Source organism: Drosophila virilis, unplaced genomic scaffold (assembly GCF_030788295.1).
Source record: "Drosophila virilis strain 15010-1051.87 unplaced genomic scaffold, Dvir_AGI_RSII-ME tig00001317, whole genome shotgun sequence".
In the NCBI taxonomy this organism is placed as follows: Eukaryota; Metazoa; Arthropoda; class Insecta; order Diptera; family Drosophilidae; genus Drosophila; species Drosophila virilis.
Genome location: NW_027212833.1, coordinates 397,462 through 419,710, shown reverse-complemented (window position 1 = coordinate 419,710; position 22,249 = coordinate 397,462). Strand labels below are relative to the sequence as shown.

Sequence of the window (22,249 nt, the reverse complement as noted above, 5' to 3'; positions counted from 1 at the left end):
TGTTTAATTTCTAAAAACTGTAGGATTATGTTATTATTAAATTTCTTGTTTTAAGTTTCCGCTTGCCTTCGTTGATATATCAGCTGTTTATGGTTATGATACTTTAACATATTTCACATGTGCCTTTTTGAAAGATGTGTGAAATCTATTTTCTTATGGGGAAACGCACAGGGCGCATTTCACACATTTTGCTAAAATATGACATTTTCAGAAATGTGTGAAAAATGTGTTCAGTGGACAAAGGCTATCAGTTCTTCTTCAACTTCTGAATTACAAGTTCATTTTATATTTGGGCTAATATATTCCTGTCCCGTTCTCTATTTAAACTTTATTTAGTAACGACTGTTTCAGGAAGAGGACAACAATACATCCGCTTGCCCTGCGCTAGGCCGGACCCCTTTTTAGACAGAATGTGCTCTGTAAAGCTTACTTGTGTTCGTTACATAACAAATGGCTCCCAATGTAGGCACGAATAGTCATATTTGCCTATTCATTTATAGCCCTAAGAATAATGATAGAACTGGGTAAAACAGAAAAGCTGTATATAAGCGAATTTCACGGTTTTATGTATGCTGTCGCGAGAAGCTCTTAATCTTACCTTTCAAACCATCGTCTATCCATTATAATTTTGATAAGCCTCTGATCATATAATCTATGGCCCTAGGAATTCCTGGATTTCAGATGTAGGTTGGATTGTATGCAAACGTTGTCTGTGAATACTCTCGTTGAACGCTCAACGCAGTCATCAGTATAGTACTGCTAAGACATCGGTGCTATACCAGATAATGACTTTAAAAGTCTTACTACATCGGCTTATGAAAATCGAGACTGTGCATGCACACCCCAATTAAATATTGATTCCTTATGTAATTTCAATTTAGAAATTTGTGAATTACAGTATCTTTCAAACATGCTTTGTGTGTTATGCTAAAAGGATAAAACCCCTATTAATAATAATTGTTGCAACTGCCATATTAATGACCGATTGATTTCCGTTATAATTATTGAAAATGCTTATCAACTGGGTGTTAGACGTAGCGTTGAAGACTGAGTCGAGACCATAGATACGGTGCGATCTATTTGCAATGACACGAGGGTTGAAACGGAGTTCACGAAAACAACATGCAAGCACAAATTTCATAGGTGATGTTTAACTTGGACTGATAATAACGAAACCTGTCGAAATAAGAGAGAATATTCTTGAAATACACCAAATGTATTAAATGTTCGTTGGAACCAAAATACTCAACAAATGGTCGCTTCAGAGGCTCCTCCGATTCTATTGGTTTGTCAGAAGAAAAAATGTATCCGAATTTTTCAAAATCCCTAAAAAGTTTCAAATCTTCAATCAATGAGACTGTGACAGATAATATTAGCGCGAGTTTAGGAAATTTGAGTTTATTCTGTCGAGAAGTCCGAGATCCTCAACTTGAATGGGAAAATGATATACCCAATATGCATCCGCACTCAAATAATGTGCGCGATAGTTTTCCGAGAAAAAGAAACTCTGTTGATAAAGCCAATGTAAGTGACTTCACAGTCAATCGATCCGATAGAATCTTAAGTGTGATTTCGAACTGCTACCTAAAATCTGGCGGCTCAGTGAAGGATATAAATATTGTAGATTTTATTTATAGGGTGAACAGTTTAACTTCGCAGTATATCAATGCGCAAATCTTTTATTTCGGGTTCTGCTTTAGGCTTCTATTGGCAAGTCAATCGGGGCTCAGTGAATATGGTGCACCCTATGTAATCGTTTTAAGGAAAGATATCAAGACCAGCGCACTCATCGCGTTATCAAGAATGCTTTGCGACATTGTAAGCAAGTTTGCAATGCATCCTTTCACAATTTTTTTAGCCGCAATGCTAAACATAGCTGATACATTAAGAGAGCCTATGTCTGAGAGCGATATGGTAATAGAAAAATATCACATAAAGTCTGTATATACTCCAACCCCATCAATTCTATAAAGCGAATGTCAAACCAAAATGCTGGAATTGCAGCGAGCTAGGTAATAAATATGATGATTGCCCAATGGCTCGTCGGGGGTAATTTTATAGGTGTGGTGCTCGGAAAACTCGGCAGCGGATGTCCGTCGGCCTCGAGAGGGGATGTCCATCATTAATCTCGGAATCAAAATTAAATAACCCCATTATATCTAATATTCAACTATATATGCTCTCCCTTTTCAGACTATGCTAGCTTTAGCTTATTTGAATTTAATAAGGAATACTCATAAAACTACAACCGTGACCGTGACAGGACAATGGAAAGAAACCCGCAAGCCGATGCTTAAAAAAATGAACATAAGCCAAGCAGAAAGGCGCAGCCACAGTACAAATTAACATGTAAGCCACTGATAAGCTCTTACATGCGCTGCGTGTGGATGTAAATAACAATAGCAGAATCAAAAGGACACTGGAATGAAACTGAGAAATATGAGTTAGTTGGGAGTTGTTCAATTTGGAGTGTACAATTTTTTGAAATGAGTTTCGAGGAAAGCAGTTTAGGGACCCAAAATCGGCCAACGGCAGTAAGCAAGGGCACTGCCGAAGCCGTGGCATACAGCGTCGAATCAAAAGCCGCCAGGCTAAATTAAAAGCACTGTCGCGCGACAAACCCAAGTCCCCCAATTGGAACGCAAACGTGGCAATTATCTCTGATATTGAGCTCAGACACTCATTCAATTCCCAAAGTGTGCGCAAGACTAATATATTCTCAAATCCAAAAGCAGACACCCAGAGCCATGAAAACAAACAAAAAATATTTATTTAAACTGATAGAAATATTGTAAGGGCGGAGCGCTTCTGGTGCTTGCTTGTTTGCGCTACATTTTTAGTTTCTGTGCCAAAAAAGAAAATAACAACATGTAAGGTAATTTTCGTCATCAATTTAAATTTACTTAAGTTAACTTCAAATAGAAAGTTATGTATATATAAAACAAGGAAGAAACAATTAGAATGCGTTTTAAGTACAGTAAAAACACAAATAACAAAAGTTAAGAGGGCGAGGTGAAATTTGTGGAACTGCACGTCTGACAGCTTCTGTTAATTCTACTGCCAGGTGGTCAACGTAGCTCTCCAGTTCGCATGCCGTGTTTATTGCGTCATTGAGCTCTAAGGTGTCCTCGAGGCAGGTCCGGTAGACGTCCAAGTTTGAGCACGGCGGGAGCACTCTATAATGGCTTTTATCTTCGATTTCAATGGCAGAGAATAGTTTCCCCACCAGCGATGTTGGGGGTTCCAGTTACCCCTACCAGGAATTTTGGGCCGAGCTGGTCGAAAAGCGTTTGAAAGTGTGCATTAGTCACTCTCAAAGCGGGAGGGCAGTATACAGAAGGGAGATTGAAGTCGCCTTTGCCGGATCCGAATCCGATAACAGCGGCTTGCATATGACAGTGGCAGGACGACTCAAGTGGATGGTGGGACAAGGACGATCCGATCAGCATTGCTCCTGGATGGTTGAAGTAGGGTCTTTACGAGAGATGTAATTTTATCAAATCTCGCGAACTGTTGCTCCAACCTGATTACGAGGACTGAGTTGGGATTGCTGTCAGCTACTGGATGGAATTGACTGGGAATGCTGTCTGTGTTTCTTCTGCGAGACGATGGGCAAGCTCTGTGCTCGGCTGGCCTTGTGCTGCCTTGTGCTGATTTTTTTTTGCTGAAAGGAGTATTGCAGGTACGTCTTGCAGCCCCTGAAGTTTGCTGCGTGTGATTCGCCACAATTTTAGCAACTCATCCTTGCCAAGTGTATTGAGTGTCTCGGTATGACTATGCTACGCAGGGTGTATATGCGGGAAACGTGATTATTTATCAATAGAAGCAACAACAAGTTAGCTAGTAAACCACAGCAGTGCGCATGAAACCCCTTTTTTTCTCATCGTCTGTTTTGATCGCTGAAAAGTTAAAACAGATTTTGAAGAAATAAAAAACTCAGTGCAAACAAAGGCGAAGGCGACTCTTATAACTTAATGCCATTATATGGAAGTGGAAGAAATCGCAATTTCCGTGACGCTTGCTCGGTTGGCTCATGCTGATAGCAGATTGCAGGCTTTGACCTTTAATTCCAATGTGCGCACCAGAAGCGGATTGCAGACGGAGCTAAAGGCATTCACATTCAACAAAAGAAAGAATGCCCTACACGGATAAACAGATACATCGGACATAATACGTCAGAGGCTTTCAACAATGAGATGTCATTCTTGTGGAAAATTGGGCCACAAGATGGCCGAATGCAGAGCTAATCAGCAACAAAATCCTTCTGCTCATGGTATAGAACGTAACGGCAGGATCACAAACAGGCAATATCAAGGATCATCTAATGTAACCTACTTAATATGTGGAGAGCTTGGACATATTTCAACACGTTGCGCGAATCCCAAAATGAACAATGGCAAGGTTTCGCATCAGATGAAAAGAGTAGAGCTCTGCAATGTAATGGAACCTAAAGGAAAGATGGCACATCACAACTTCTTTCGACTCTGGAGCGAAATGTTCATTACTAAAAGAATAGATGTCATAAATTAGTTGGTAAAAGAATTAATATTGTAGTGATGATTATTGGCAATTAAAAGCGTTTGTAGTACATTGTAAATACGCAATAACGTTTAATAAACATTTTTTGTATCGAAATATTTTTTCATGTTTAAGACAACAAAGATTTGAGAAACGATATCGTTATTGGTCGAGAATTACTATCCAACGGGATTTTTTAAATCTATGAGCAATTTAATGATCTGAACACTGATCTTGTTGGGGAAGAGAAAGAAGAGAAAGAAAGAGAAAGATAAATTGAGCAGTCTAGTAAAAACATATTCAAAATCTTTTATAAAGGGGATTCCGCATTCTAAAGTTAGTGTGGGTGAAATGAAAATAAAATTAATATACCCAAGATCGATTGTTCGATGATGAGCATAAAGACTTAGCCCAAATGAAAGAGAATTGATACGAGACAAGATTACTGAACGAACAGAATGTTATGTCATAAAACCTAGTTGCTCACCTTATGCTGCCTAATAAAAAAGATGGTTCCCATCGCCTGTGTGTTGACTATCGCGAACTAAATTCAAACACAGTTTCTGATAGATACCCATTGTACATGACATCGGATCAAATAGCAAGACTGGACGGAGCAATGTATTTTTTTTTCATGTTTAGACATGGCGAGCTGGTATTATCCAATTCCTCTGCATGAAGATTCGATAGAGTGTACAGCTTTTGTCATCCCAGATGGCCAGTATGAATTTTGATGCCTGCCGTTTGGGCTCCAAAACACGTCTTCAGTTTTCCAACGTACAGCGATGTAAGGCCTCGGAGATCTTGCAAATAAATTTGTGGTTGTGTATATGGATAACGTACTGATAGTAGCTCCAACGAAGGGTGAGGCCTTGGAAAGGTTAAAGATTACTCTTGACGTTCTCACAAAGCTGGATTTTCATTTAATCTAAGTATCTATCAGTAAGGCTGTTTCACCTGTTGAGTCACGATACCATTTATATGAATTGGAGACTCTTGCTGTTGCCATGGCAATTAAACATTTTCCCCACTATTTGTTGGGCAGCGAATTAATTTGGCAATAATTTTCTAGCAATTAGCGTGTGGCTAAACAATGTAATTATTCTGATATTTTTAATATTATGTATAAATTAAAAGGAAATTTTCTTGCCGATGACTTCGGCTGTATCTTTTTTTTGCATACCAATAATAATAGTGGATCAGGGAAGGTGTACAGTAAAAATGTTTCAACTACGGTAGCATATAATTAAACGAGGATTGATAAAACAAGGAGAACTTGTATTATTACAAAAAATGAATGAAGAATGAAATTGTAGTAGACTTGAGAGATTGTGAGTGTGACAATGTTGAAGACATTTGTCATGACACTGTGGTTGCGGTTGGGCTCATACATGATGTCTAAGACCGCACCACAATAGCCACGCCATGCATAAGTGCTCGATCATGGCGTGCTGAAGCGGGTGATATTGTGGCACGGGTCATAGCTTGAAAGACCTGTATGGATCCGCCCCATGTTATCGTTGCTGGGCAGCAAAAGCATATAGAAACAAAAAAAAGTAAGATAAAAAGATAAAAAAATCTACAATGACCGATGATACTGTTGTATGAGACAGTTAAGAGAACACCAGAGAGGGTGAAGCTGTCGAAAGAGACAGCTCTGCTGCCTTAGGGGCTGATAAAGAAACCATTTTGATTGACTTAAAAAGGAAGGCTATCTTCGGCACGCTGAAGATCTAATACTCTTGCATAACCAACCTTTTCAGAATAAGTAGTTAATGCCGAGTTCGGTCAAGATATACATATCTTGATAAACAAAAAAGGTTTTTAATCAACTACCTAGTTTTCGACCGATCGTTCCTAAGTCCAATGTTCATAAAATGTTGCAAAAATGAAGGGATATCTTGATAAACAAAATTTTTTTTCATACAATAATTTAATTTAACACCGATCATTCCTACGGCAGCTATATGTTATAGTGGTCCGATCCAGTTGGTTTTGACATATGTGTTGCGTGCAACAGAAAAAGGTACTTCTGCAAAAAGATAGTTTTAAAACTGAGGGACTAGTTCGCATAGAAACAGACAGACGGACAGACGGACATGGCTATATCGACTTGGCTGTTGATGCTGATCAAGAATATATATACTTTTTGGGGTCGGAGATGTCTCCTACTATGCGTTACACATCTCACGACAAAAATATTATACCCTCTGCAAAATTATAAAAAAAATAATCTAAACAGAAAGGTGAAGATTATGTTAAAGTATGATTTGAGGATTGTAAAATTGTTAAAATGATAAGTCTTTATGAATTATGGTCCTTTGTACAAGAGGTCGTTTTAGAGTTATAATGGCCGTGTCAGCGCATGAGGAATGTCTGTCTGGTTGCACGTCATGTCAGTATATTTGGTAGTTCACAATGATTGGAAATGGCAAAAGAGGTTGTAGGTTGCGACTTTTCTAAAAGCATAATTGTCGCTTTGCTTGAAACTGTCAGTGCGAAGCGACAATGTCGCCGAGTGTGGTTCGATGGGATACAAAGGGAAAAGGAAAAACTTTTAGTTCTGTTGGAGACGCCTAGCGTACCCATCGAAACACGCTGCGCTCTGAAGCCTTATAGAATGGAGAATAATTCGCAGACTTCGACATATTTACATATGCACTAAGTTATTGTACGCAACGATCGCACACATTAATCTTTCAACAGAACGTTGCACTCTTGTTAAATTCATATATGTACTTCCCTTGAATGGGAGACACACATACATGCAGATTTTCACCAAAATGTGTGAGTTGAGACACACAACCAACAACTATTTGGCGCGTCGCGGCATTCAAGCCCTTATAGTAATAGGATAAGATCATCATTGGTAGCCCTAGCTATGTTATCAAAGTGTCGCAAAGTATAAGTATGAGGAAATCAGTGTTATATCGATAAAAAGCTAAGCTGCTTAGAGATTGTGAGGCAGTCTGTCTACAGTGCTATAAGAAAGAAGACGTTTTAATAAAATATAGACAAACCAGCAATAAGTTCAATAAATAATTAAATACTTCTACAATGTCAGAAGTGGGATAAACTCAAGAAATGGAAAAATAAATATATATGGGACGTGTCAATAACAGCATTAAAAAATTGGTTGGCATTATTAAATTTGCCTGCAGAGTGTAGCTGATGAAGTAGGGTCTGATAGCGAGACTAAATCAAGTACCAGTGGATTTGTGAGACGTTGCTGCAAAGGAACTTGGAATACAAATAAATCAGGAGTAGACAATTGAGGCCCAAAATGCGCTGAAAATCACAATGCAACAGCAGCAGAAATCGATGCGTCTCGAAAATTCAAGTAACGATGAACAACAACCGTTAAATCTACGGGAGCGACGGGGGGAGCAGGAAAGTAAAGTTGGCGATTTTTTGCAGCTTGAAGATAAAGAACGCTATCGGAGACGCCCTAAATGCCTGTATTCAAACTGGAGCGATGAATTTAGCCAAGGAAATCATGTTAGCATTTACTGAAGAGAGTGAGGTGCGTAAATACCCATTTACCAATGCAACTCTGCAATGTAGCCAAAACCTGCTGGCTAAATAAGTAGCAATAGTACTTGTGTTGTATTAGCCAATTAAAGGGTGGTACTTTGAAGTGGTTGCATGCACACTATGCGCATCATTGCTCCGATTGACCAGATGCTAAATCAATTAGTTTTGGCGTTCGGTGGAGGGTTTTCGAAGTCGGAACTACACAGTTTGGGGGTCGGTATTGGAAACCAGGTGAAGTTATCGCCACATACTTTAGCGAGAAAAACATGTTGGCACAGGACATCAATATTGAAATAGCGGAGCTAATGGAGGCATTAGTCGATGCATACCTTGCGAAAACTGGCGAATTCAAGCTGGTATGCATCGTTTTATCAATCCGGTTAAAATTTTACGTTCGTTTGCAATTATAAATCTGCCAATTAAAAGAGCACGAAGCAATGCACAGGAAGCACAGGCGGACAAGAAACAACGTTGCTCCAATTGCAATGTCAAGGGCCACTGGGCCATAGACTGTTTAAAGTTTAAACGAGAGCCATGATCTTTTTATGCGTGCGGATCAGAGGATCATCTAAAATCAGGATGTCCAAATAAAATGTCTGCTATGGAAAACAAATATATAAGATTCTTAAGAATTTATTTTAGTAACTCATTTAACAAATCAATAAATGCAGAATGCAGAATGGCAGCCCTATTTCAATTTTGCATTAAGTGTATGGCAGATGCAAATTCGTATTTATATGAAAAAAGTTAATAAATATTTTTTATACCCTGTGCAAAATGCAATTGTATATAACAGGTAAAAGGAAGCATCGGGTACGAGATCCGATCACTATATATATATATATTCGGTATATATATTCTTAATCAGCATAAATAGCCGAGTCGATCTAGCCATATCCGTCTGACTGTCTGTCTGTCTGTCCGTCTGTCCGTATGTATGAACGCAACGATCTCAGAACCTCTAAGAGCTAGAGACTTCTAGTGCCTGCGCAGATCGAGATTGTTTCCGATAATCGATAACTTACTCCGTTTCCAAGCAATCGATAAAAATCGATATCGATATCCTGTTTTTGAGCAATTTTGGTAAATAATAAGAGCTAAAGCCATCAAACTAGACATATAGCTTCTAAAATAGAATATATATATGTATTTGATGTTGGAAGAAGAGGGTTCATGGTATCCCCTAGTTGAGAGCTCTCGACTAGAATCAACTGCATTTTTTATACCCTGAGCCCTATAAAAATGGGTATAAGGGTATATTGTATTTGTGCAAAATCCAAATGTATGTAACAGGCAGAAGGAAGCATCTCCGACCCCATAAAGTATATATATTCTTGATCAGCACCAATAGCCGCGTCAATCTAGCCATGTCCGTCTGTCTGTCCGTCCGTCCGTCAGTTCGTATGTATGAACGCAAGGATCTCAGAACCTATAAAAGCCAGACTTGAAATTTTAGATGTAGGTGCTCCTAGTTCCCGCGTAGATCGAGTTTGTTTCCGATAATCGATAACTTACTCCGTTTCCAAGCACACGATAAAAATTGATATCGATATCCTGTTTTTTGGGCAATTTTGGTAAATAATAACGTTTTTTTATTAATTTATTTGGTACTGGAATAAGAGGGTTCAGGGTATCCCCTAGTCGGGTGCTCCCGACTAGAACCTCTTACTTGTTTTTAGGTTTCTTAGTGGTAATAATTTTATTGTGAGCCTGCGTCACAACCTTTTTCTTCTGGCAGCTAAAAATTCTTTATTGAGTCGAACTTTTAAACTTAAGTTGAGGCTGATAATCGATATCACAACTTATACATACTTTTAATTAGGCAGTTGCAGTAAATAACAGTGACAACTATGTCCTCTTAAATGCTCATTTCTTAGCAGCGAATCATAGGTGTTCACCTTCCGGAACTTCCGGAACTTAATTTTTCATTAGGCTCGTAATTTCTCTTAACAAATTTTTGAGACCTACATTCGTGCTTCGCACGCTCTTCAGTCCTCTTCTACTCCCATTTACTGCACAAATGAATGTGTCTGTGTTAGTGCACAGAGAAATTCTTGCATTCGTATTAGATGCCACAAACACGAAGCCAGCCAAAACACGTTTTCTCTAATAATTTGTGTTTCTTAAAATATATTGATGAAAGTTATTAAAATTGTTGTTTAAATTTGTGCGAAATATAAACTGAAACATACTTGATATATATACTATCTTACAAACTACATTGATGGTAATCAAGATTATATATACTTTATGGGGCAGAGATGCTTTCTTCTGCCTATTACATACATTTGCACAATTGCATTATTCCACTTTTACCCATTTTTAATGGGTTCAGGGTAATAAAAGTAAAAGTACTCAATTTTATAGCGTTCAACTAAGAAATACCATATGTTTCTTATTCGATATTCGCTGATTTGTAACAAAATTATTAAGGTCAGCCATCCGACATCTAGATGAACTACACTTTTAACGCACTGTTCTAGGCAATTTGAATTTATTTCAACAAAAACGGTGTGCAAAGTAGCAAACACTGCGGTTGTGCACCTAAGCCAGTTGAATAATGTAATTAAACATATATAATTTAATGTGATAACCCAAATTAATTACGTCACGCGACAATATGTTATCAACTTACAATTCATGTCAACCTGAACTACAGCCTCTACTACAGAAGCTCGGGGATGGTTCACTGCCCTGCAAACAAGTTTGGAATTGAGGTCACTCCGTCTAAGAGGTCCAAGTTCAATTTCATTTTGAAGAATTTTTCCTCCTGATAAACTGGTAGTGCCGCTCAGTATTTCAACTTCATCCCGATACCATGTAATCGTTGGTGTTGGATAACCTAGGTATATAAAGAAATTACTATAATATATAAGAAGCTTACGCTCAGTAATTTATTTGCGAGGTGTAAGTTATATCTAGTTTAATAAATTTATGCATGCACATTGAAATATTCTATTGCAATTATACATATTTTCATTGTGGACAATTGATATATTAACAAGTAAGAGGTTCTAATCGGGAGCTCCCAACAAGGGAATACATTGAACCCTCTTATGCCAACACCAAATAAATTACGAAAAAAAAAAGTTCCCTTGGTAGGGTTCGAACTCGCAACTGACCGTATTACTTGCTTACTAAGCCGACCGCCCATAAGGAGGGACAGCTACCATCACGACTACATAACTAATGATAAACGAATGATTAATGCAATAAAATTATTCAAGTGCAAACTCATTTACATGCGGTCGCACCACAACATACCATACATGAGATACTATAGCAAAGAGGTAATACCATATAACGAAAAAGTAGGGTTATCTTGGGCACGCCGAAGATTTAATACAATTGTAGACCCAGTATCATAATACTCATAATGCTGTGCTTGTATCTGAGAAACACATGGGAAATAGCTAATGTCGAGTTTGCTCAATATATCTTGATAAACAAAAAAGTTTTTTATACAAGAACCTAGTTTTCGACCGATCGTTCCTATGGCAGCTATGATATAGTGGTCCGACGATAATAGGATAATATATATATATGAGAAGCATGATAATAGCCTAAGTCCACTAATTTAAGAAATGTCACATATTCAAATTTCACATATTGGTGTTTCACCGGTTGGCAGTAACTTTTGTGTGGCAAAAGTACCGCTTTTTAAAACAAACAGCTGATCGAGTTTTTTTAATTTACATAAGCGCCGTGAGGGTTTTCTTCCAAAACTCAGAAATTGCGCTCGCGAAGTAAGGGCTCCATTTTAGGGATGTGGGATTAATTTAATACTAAATTTCTTGTTTTAAGTTGCCGCTTGCCTTCGTTGATATATCAGCTGTTTATGGTTATGATACTTTACCATTTTTCACAACATCGATAGAAATATCGATTAATCAACGCAAAAAAAAACACGAAATGCGATGCGAATTTACACATTTTTCAAAATGTGCCTTTTTTGAAAAATATGTGAAATGTGTTTTCTTATGGAGAAACGCACAGGGCGCCTTTCACACATTTTTCAAAATGTAACATTTTCAGATATGTGTGAGACAGTTGACTGAGCTAAATAAAAAATATGTTTATAAGTTAACAACTAAACATATAAGATAAACTCTCACGGTCATACATTGCTATTTCTAAGTACGCAATACACAATCATAAGTATTTGGTTGCCCTCAGCAACAGAGTAGTATTCTTGTAAACAATGCTGACCCGCTGCCAAGAGTTCTGCGCACAGCAACTGAAAACGGACACCCGTGCTGCTTGCGCAAGAATGCTGAGTCGGCATGCCGATTCTAGCGTATGGCGTGATGCATTGGCTTCACAGGGCAAACTTAAGCTTGAACATTTCTGTAGTCTTTAGTCTCAATCTAGATCGCAACATTATAAGACGAGTGATTGATTAAACTCCGGCATTGCCGTCAATAAACATTATTTGTGTTATCAATCATAGTTGACCACGTCCAAGACGGGCAACCTAATCACATCGTTCTAATAGTTACCTGTTGGACTCATCACCACCTCACAAGGATGAGAATCACCTGTTGGATTCATCACCACCTCACAAGGAGAAGAATCACCTGTTGAATTCATCACCACCTCACAAAGAGAAGAAGTCACTACCGTCCGACCAACCACACTTCGTCGCCAGACAACGAAGTTACGACGGAAGACTTAATTGGCGCCCAACCAATAAATAGGAACCCATACCATGTAAGTTCATAAGTGATTTCAGTTTTGAAGAAATTATTCACGAACGCCACGTACCGATACGTGTGATTTATATAAAAAAAAAAAAAAAAAAAAAAAAAGTGTAAAGTAAAGTAAATATTGCTGATTTCTTTTGCCAGCACTTCATTCCTTTAAATCATTGCATACTTTTATAAAATTGTTGCATACTTTTACTAAAAATTGTTGCACACTTTTACCAGCGTTCCTTGTCAATAAAGCACTGCATACCTTAAACGGAATTATAGGGAGGTAAAAGTTGAATATAATAGTGACGATAGCTGGGAGGGGGAAATCAATTGCTCAGTAGATCCTACTCCTGCAGATACCGTTGTAACTGAAGAAATGGAGCCGGCTCAAGTTCAGACTCTCATTGAGGGTGCCATCAGGCAAGCTTTAGCGCAACAACAAAATCAGTTTCATTGTAACCAAAAACGGAGCAACTTCCGATCCCAAAAATCTTAAAGCCATTCAGGAATTCCCTGAACCAAAGAGTGTCTACAGCGTTAGGTCCTTCTTGGGGTTAGCCAACTACTATAGGGTCTTTATTAAGGACTCTGCCGCTATAGCGCGTCCGATATCGGACATATTCAAAGGGGAAAATGGTTCAGTTAGTAGGCACGTATCAAAGAAAATCCCTGTTGAATTTAATGAAGTTCAACGCGATGTATTTCACCGTCTGCGGAGTATTTTGGCATCAGAAGATGTCATGTTAATGTATCCAGACTTCCAGACACCGTTCGATTTAACCACTGATGCTTCGGCCAGTGGAGTTAGCGCGGTTCTTTCCCAAGGCAATAGGCCAATAACAATGATTTCTCGCGCCTTAAAACAGGCCGAACAAAACTATGCCACTAACAAAAGAGAATTGCTGGCCATTGTGTGGGCTTTAGGCAGACTGCAGAACTTTCTGTACGGTTCTAGGGAAATTAACATTTTCACGGACCACTAGCCGCTCACGTTCGCTGTGACGGACAAGAACACGAATTCCAAGATTAAAAGATGGAAATCTTACATTGACCAGCACAATGCCAAAATGTTTTATAAACCGGGCAAAGAGAATCTGGTGGCGGACGCCCTTTCAAGGCAAGACATTAATGCTTTGCAAGATAGGCCCCGTTCGGACGCTGCAACCGTTCACAGCGAACTTTCCCTGACCTACACGGTCGAGACAACAGACAAACCTGTGAATTGCTTTAGGAACCAGATTGTCCTAGAGGAATCGCGTTTTCCGCTAAAGCGAAACTTGTTGCTGTTTCGCAGCAAAGCACGCCACTTGATCAGTTACACTGACAAGAACACAATTCTCAAAACTCTCAAAGAAGTTGTGAATTCTGGAGTCGTTAATGCAACACATTGCGATCTTCCCACGTTGGCAAGTTTCCAACACGACCTGATCTTGCATTTTTCTGCCACCCAATTCTGGCATTGCAAAAATCTTGTGCAAGATATAACGGACAAAAACGAGCAGTTAGAAATCATCACTGCCGAGCACAATCGAGCGCACAGAGCAGCTCAGGAAAACATTAAACAAGTACTTCGTGACTATTATTTTCCCAATATGGCCAGTTTGGCCAAAGAAGTGGTTGCAAACTGCAGGGTCTGCACTAAAGCCAAGTACGATAGGCACCCGAAGAAACAAGAACTCGGGGAAACGCCTATACCAAGTTATACTGGCGAAATGTTGCATATTGACATTTTCTCGACAAACAAGAAACAGTTCTTGACCTGCATAGACAAATTCTCCAAATTTGCAGTCGTCCAACCGATACTATCCAGAACGATAATCGATGTCACAAGCCCTCTACTGCAAATTGTTAACCTTTTCCCCGCAACCAAGACAATTTATTGCGATAACGAGGCGGCCTTCAATTCCGAGACCATCACTTCGATGCTCCGAAACGCCTACGGCATTTGCATTGTGATTGCGGCTCCGCTTCACAGCACCTCAAACGGCCAGGTGGAGCGCTTTCATAGCACCCTGACCGAAATTGCGAGATGCCTTAAGTTAGACAAGAAAATCAGCGACACTACAGAATTAATCTTAAAGGCTACGATAGAGTACAACAAAAGTTTGCACTCAGTAACCCGCGAGAAACCAATGGAGGTCGTCCATGCCGCAGCTTATGATCGTAGCGAGAACGTCAAAGACAGGCTAATTAAGGCACAGCAAGACAATATCAAAAGGTACAATGGTAGGTAGGAGAAAAGGTGTTCCAGAAGAACAACAAGAGGCTAGGGAACAAGTTAACTCCCTTATGCTCAGAACAAAAGGTCGAAGCAGACCTGGGAACGTCTGTCCTCATTAAGGGGAGGGTGGTCCATAAGGACAGCCTGAAATAAGTTTCCCTCCACAATTAGCTAGTAAGCCAACTTAGAGTTAGAACATCGTCTTATATTGTTCGCCCATTTCAGGTTTGCATTCACTTTGCTTGTGGCACTAGCAGCGGTAAATGCTCGGATCACCGACTTCTCGCATGCCAACTACATTCCGGTCTTAGACGGGGAAGTACTGGTGTTCGATCAACGTAGCTACTTGAGGCACTCAAGTACCATTTCCGAATTTGTTAGTATGATAGACGAGACGGAAAGACTGTCCGATTCCTTTCCACAGTCGCATATGCGCAAACTACTAGACGTAGATACAGATCACCTTAGAACATTGTTGTCCGTTCTTCAAGTGCATCACAGATTTGCACGAAGCCTCGATTTCTTAGGCACTGCCTTGAAGGTTGTTGCTGGCACCCCTGATGCTTCAGATTTTTTAAGGATCCGCGTTACAGAGACGCAGTTGGTGGAGGCTAACTCCAAACAGATACTAATAAACTCCGAAACTCAAAAACAAATAAACAGACTAACGGACACTATCAATAAAATTATCAGTTCCCGCAAAGGCGATTTGGTTGACACTACTCATTTATTCGAGACACTGTTGGCAAGAAATAGAATACTGAACACAGAAATTCAAAATTTAATACTCACCATAACGTTGGCAAAAGCAAACATAGTAAATCCTACAATCCTTGATCATACCGATCTGAAATCACTTATCGAACAAGATACCCCAATAGTGAGCTTAATAGAAGCTTCTAAGATCAAGGTCCTTCAGTCCGAGAATATTATCCACATATTAATAGCCTACCCTAAAGTTGAGTTTAGGTGCCAAAGGTCTCCGTCTACCCCGTTTCACACCAACAAACCATACCTTTGCAGTTACAGGATGCACCGTAACTACGCATAACACCTTCTGCGAACGAGCACGGCGCGAAACCTGTGCTAGCTCCCTTCACGCGGGAAACATCGCCAACTGCCACACTCAACCTAGCCACCTGAAAGCGATAACGCCTGTGGATGACGGCGTCGTGGTTATCAACGAAGCGACAGCGCGCGTCCGAACAGATGATGACGCAGAGGTAACCGTCTCAGGAACCTTCCTGATAACTTTCGAACGGTCTGCAACTATCAATGGCACAGAATTTGCAAACCTGCGCAAATCACTAAGCAAGCAGCCTGGCATCGTGAGGTCACCGCTCCTAAGCATCATCGGACATGACCCGGCACTAAGCATACCACTCCTGCATCGTATGAACATCAACAACTTGCTATCAATTCGAGATTTCAAGGAGGAGGTAGTTGCGGCTGGCTCGCCTAAATTCTGGTTCGCGATTGGTGCGGTCCTGAATGTCGGACTAATTGGCTCATTCTTCCTTTTTCTGGTGCTAAGGAAAAGACGAGCCTCCATGCAGATGCAGAAGGCGATTGACAAATACGACATGCCCGAGGACGGCCATCATCCTGAGGGGGGGTAGTTAACAACTTAGCATAAATATATTGCCCTAGCAACTAAGTAGCTTCGTATTAACAATGCTGACGCGCCAGAACTGAGTTCAGCGCTCTGCGCTAAGAACGGCCAGCAGCGGTAAGCTGACACTGCATGGAATGCTGAGTCGGCTTGCCGACCATGCTTTGATGGCGTGATGCATTGAGGCTTAGGGTATTGTTGGATTCATCACAGCCTCACAAGGAGAAGAATCACCTGTTGAATTCATCACCACCTCACAAAGAGAAGAAGTCACTACCGTCCGACCAACCACACATCGTCGCCAGACAACGAAGTTACGACGGAAGACTTAATTTATACAATAACATATTTTTTGACCGATCATTCTAAATATCGATTGATATGAAAAAGGTTTAACATAAATGTAGGGAGTATAGTAGTTTTCCAAATGCCGAGTTTGGTAAAAATATATAGGGAAAAACAAAACGTTTTTCATTCAACAACTTAATTTTCGATCGATGGAAGCTATATGATATAGCGGTCCAATGTTGATGCGCTTTTTCATATACGTATATCAGACTCATAGTCAAAGCAAAGACAATATATCCAATATCGAAATTTAGCTCGTACTGGGTCGGGACTAGAAGGAACTACATTCCAAATTTCTTTCTGGCTCTTATAGGTACTGAGATCCTTGCCTTTATACATACTGAAGGACAAATCGACTAGGGGATACCCTGAACCCTCTTAGTCCAACACCAAATGCTGCTCGAGCTACACGCTCAATTGTATTAATAAAGATAAATTTGAAAGAAACGTCCATTGGCAGGGTTCGAGCTCACAACTAACCGCATTACAGCTTCAACAGCCACGTCATTCGCGGCTGACCGTAGCATCACAGAAAACAATAAAATCGAAATTGCAATGATGCTGATAGAATTCGAAGTAGGCACGCATTAATTTTTGTGTGTACATGTATACAGAAATTCTTGGAATTCGCGCTAGCTTCCGCAAACTCGAGGCCAGTAAAAACATGTTTTATTTAATAACTTCTGTGTCTTAAGCGATCATGGTGAAATTTTCTACATCTTCTTGCACTCTAAACTATTCTTTCATTATCAAAAAGTCAATTGCATTTAAATTGTGGCTTACATCAATATGTAGCAATTATTGGTTTATTTGCCTCATTTATACCGTATACATACGGACAGACGTACAATATACCTTTTTACATATTTTCAATGGATGCAGGGTATAAAAAAGAAAGGTTCCCTTGGCAGGGTTTTAACCCGTAATTGACCACATTACTTGCTGCTGACTTTACGGCAAAAAAAGTAGTTGTTTTTTCCCTAGGGCCCGAACTCGCAACAGACCGCTCCACAACCCGCCGCCGCTGCTTATCAACAGCCACGCCAATAATTAAATCTTATTGAGAAAACAACGAGTTAAAATAGCAGCAGAGAAACAGTTTAATCGCAATTGCAATGCAGTTGATAGTGTGATATGCGCACATATAGAGAGTCACACTGAAACACTTTAACGCAGTCTTTACATAAAGAATTATGAAGCACACTTCGAGTGCATATGTAATATGTCTGCGTAACATCGCACCGTCAGCGTTTCCTACGCAAGCCGTCTGCGAAATTCTCTTTCTCTCTTTCTAAGTGCAGCTTTTAACGCTGCGTACACATGAAAAAGTGTAGTAGTAATCGCTCCGTTGCTGGCGTTTCTGGCAACGCAGTTCGCTGGGTAATAGCTAAATAGTCGCTTGAAGATGGCCAAGGCCAACAGGCTGATAAGCCCCAACAGCCTATTGCCACTTCGCTGCAAACGGGCAATTTGCAACGTCGTGCTGGCGCCAACTTGGAAATACTATATCCAGGTTTTGTGCTTTGCATCTCGGACAAATCGAAAACGGATTCAAAAACTCCAATACTCGGCCTTGCGTCGAATGATCGGTGCCGACTGGTTCTTAAGAAATTCTACCTTGCACTGAGACCCTTTAAAATTGACTGTATAGACAGCCAAGACGAAGCATTCGCCAACCGATACAACGAACGCTTGCAGCGTTGGGTAGTGTGTAGTCAGGATGCTCAAGAGAATATTCTTTAAGGACCTCCTCCAAACTGGACGCATGACGCCCCAGAGCCTACCGACTAAAAGAAGTCGCCTTTGACGTTTGTCCACGATAAAGCCTGATTACCCAACCAGTCTTGACGAAATATCACCTAGGCTAACTATGTTGCAATAAAAATGTTTGCTACTTTTGATTTAATACAATTAACAACAAAAAATAAAAATTAAATTAAATAAATAAAATCAACGTTGCAATAAACAATAGTTTCGAGCAGCAGAATGGAATTGACCTGTGCGAAACCGCACAGCCTGAGCCCATAGGCGCTGGAAAACTGCAGCAGAAAAAAAAGAACAACTTTAAACCAACAAAGTGGATGTCGTCAACCTCGAGATAATGCTCCTGTTGAGTAAAGACATAGGCTTTAGAGGTGTATCCAAACAATAGACCCCGCCCCTCACACTAGCTGAGTAAAAGGCAAGGCAACAGAAGAGACTACCCAAAAGGAAAAAGCGTGGTGGATGCATAAGGAAACTTTTCAAGCAAAGAAACCCACACCAATGAGGAAGACCGACAACGCTGCCAAAAGCGTATCAAGGATTTAAGAAAACCATTCTAGTGCGAAGTGACGTAAAAGGTCTGCAGAAAAGCGAATTAATTTAAATTTTCACCCTTAAGTTGTAGCATCTTTAGACTGTATGCTAAAACCATACGATTTACATAGATTTATACAACGAACACCTTGTAAGTCAATCGTATGTAAAACTAACAAAACTTTTCCTTTGTGCCGCACGAATATAGCATTGCATGTAGGTAGCACATAAATTTCCAGTTCCAAGAATAGATGATGTTCTTGATCAATAAGGCTGAGCAAAATATTTATCGCGTCTAGATCTAATGTCTGGATTCCATCAGATAGAACTTGAAGACAATTCAAGAAATATAACTTATTCTTCTAAGAGTAATGGCTCTTATCGTTTTACACGATAGTCATCTCAAGCATTCCCTCACATGCCTGACTTAATTGTTATTGCATATTCTAAAAAGCAAATGACCAAAAATCTTATAAATGTTTTCGAACTATGCAGAAAAAATAATATCAAATTGCTTTCAGATAAGTGCTCATTCTTCATGAAGGAAGTCACTCTCCTCGACGACACCATATATGATGTTTTTAGGAAATACCCAGTCCCTAAGGACGGAGACAGTGCTCATAGATTTGTTGAACTTCATAACTATTAAAGACGTTTCATTACGAATTTTGCCGATTATTTTCGTCACAATAAAACACAGCTGATTGCCAGCATGCCAATGAGCATCTTAACACGGCATTAATGAATCCAACTTTACTACAATTCCCTTATTTAATCAAAGAATTTTGCGTAATCTCAGATGCTAGCAAAGAGGCAGTTTTAACTCAAAAATGCAATGGTCTTCAATTACCTGCAGCATGTGCATCTCGCAGTTTCATTAATGGTGAAACTAATAAGTCAACCACAGACCAAGAGCTATCAGCAATTCATTGAAGAAGAAGAAGGAGAAGAGACATAAATAAAAGTCCTGAAAGTGACTTTCAGTGATAGTAACATCAGGCACCAACGTAAACAGAAAAACTCCTTCGCTATGAAAGATCAAGTAGATTTGCCTATGCAAACTCTTGAGAAAGCTTCTATGCCCAACGTATATGAAGTCATTTGTAATGATGAAATACGAAAAGTAGAGGCCACGCTGATATTGAAAAATAAATATATAAAAATGATAGCAAGAATTGATGTTAGCGTTGAATCCACTTGCGACGAAAGAGGCCATACACTGCCGGATCCCCGAGCAGAAAGTCCAGCCCGAGCCTGACCCCGTTAAATAGGATTGGCGGTCAAAATCCGAATCGGATTCCGTCCCACGTCTGAGCCCTCCTCGTCTACTCGAATTCCCAGTGAAGCCGAGCTGTAAGGCTCGTGATGCGGGCGATCATCAACACCAACTCGCCTACCATTCGAGTTAAGGGAACACTGCATCGTACCCGAACAAGTCAGTAAGTGGGGTATAAGAATCGATGGACAGACTGATCCATTGTCCTTCGTGGAGGATCAGGCCTTGTCCTATGACATCGACCCAGATAGCTTACCTAGGGTCATGATCGGCGAAGTCGCTCGCTGGTTCATGACGAGTGGGCTAATAGATGTGTTATAGAATGAATTCAAGGAGAAATGTTTAGATTTCTTTTTACTCCCGCGGTACTTTGAATTGTTAGAAGACAAAATCCGTATTCGTCGTCAACAAGATGGCGAAGGATTCAAACTACCACGCTCGATACAGCCCTGAGAGAGAACTTAGTAGGATATATGACAACGCACCCCTAGAGTATAAATTGTACGTGCGCAGACAAGGTTTCTCGTCGCTGTGGAAACTCATACAGTTAGCCGTCGAGTACGAAGGAATAAGGCACCATCTAGTTTAGGGAATAGTATGGGCACGTATCTAGTCGAGCGGTAAGCGCAGACAACAATCGGCATAAATAACCTTTCCAGGTTACCTTCACCACCAGTCGGCGGAGTGGCTCTCAGCAAGGCTGTTCCAGGGGCAGAACCCATACCGAGAGAAGAGGCTGCCAACAGGATGATTGGCCAAGAATCGGGGTAAACGACCAGACGACCATTCCCGCCGATTAGTGGAGCCCCGGTCGGAAAGCAATGTGTCCAGAGTGCCATTAGATGCGCGGTCAGATAACGCAAATTTGTTTAAAGGACCAATAAAGGAGTGGAAACGGGGCCTGAAGGATAACTCGATAAGGTTTTGGTGAAAGGGCAGGCGACGACGGAGGTTAGCAAAGGCGGGGATTCGGGGGCTAAGCATGGATAAACACCTAAAACCACGAAGCTGGGAAGGGTGGCTGGATCCAATGGGCAAGCGTCTGGAGAGGGGCATCCTAACAGTGCAACGAGCCTATCAAGCAGAGGAACTACCCGGGGAACCCGGTGAAGCAGCAAGTCATCGACGATTAGGTGGAGGAATTGCTCCGGACGGGAGCCAACGAGCCGTCCTGAAGCCCGTACAGGGCGCCGATTGTGTTTGTGAAATAGAAGCCCGGAGAATGGCGAATATGCATCGAATTACGGCAGCTAAGTGGTAATTCGATTCCGGACGCATATCCAGTACCCCAGATAAATTATATTTTATAGCTCCTTCGGCACGCGCGCACCGTCTCGACGCTGGATTTGAAGCAAGGATTTTGGAAGATTCCCTTCGAAGATGGGAGCACGCAGTATACCGCGGTCACGGTCCAGGGGGAAGCGATGGCATTAGGTCTGCACTCGGCATGCAACACGTTCCAAAGGGCATTGGATTCAGTGATAGGGCCGGGAATGGAGCCCCACTCTTTCGTCTATCTGGACGACATCATCGTCAAAGGTGCGACAAAGGACTCAAAGCACTCAAAGGGCTCAACTCAATAGAGAGTCCATCTGGAAGGATCGCTCGGCGGGCCTTAGAGTTACAGCAATACCAGTTTGATGCGCAATACCGGCAAGGGAAATTTAACCCATTAGCTGAAGCGCTATCCCGATAGCCATTAGAGGCATGCCCTCAGGCCGTGGAAGAACAGCATCCCTTCGGATAAG

General features: G+C 40.6%; 1 protein-coding gene across 6 annotated transcripts in view; it reads right to left on the bottom strand.

Annotated features, from left to right (window-relative positions):
• LOC138911529 (lachesin-like) overlaps window positions 1-22,249 on the bottom strand; it is a 202,912-nt gene that overhangs the window by 12,787 nt on the left and 167,876 nt on the right. For all 6 annotated transcript variants that reach the window (XM_070210854.1, XM_070210855.1, XM_070210857.1 and 3 more), the window contains one exon: window positions 10,688-10,894. In XM_070210854.1, coding sequence (XP_070066955.1) covers window positions 10,688-10,894 — 207 coding nt within the window. The remainder of the gene's footprint in view (window positions 1-10,687; window positions 10,895-22,249) is intronic.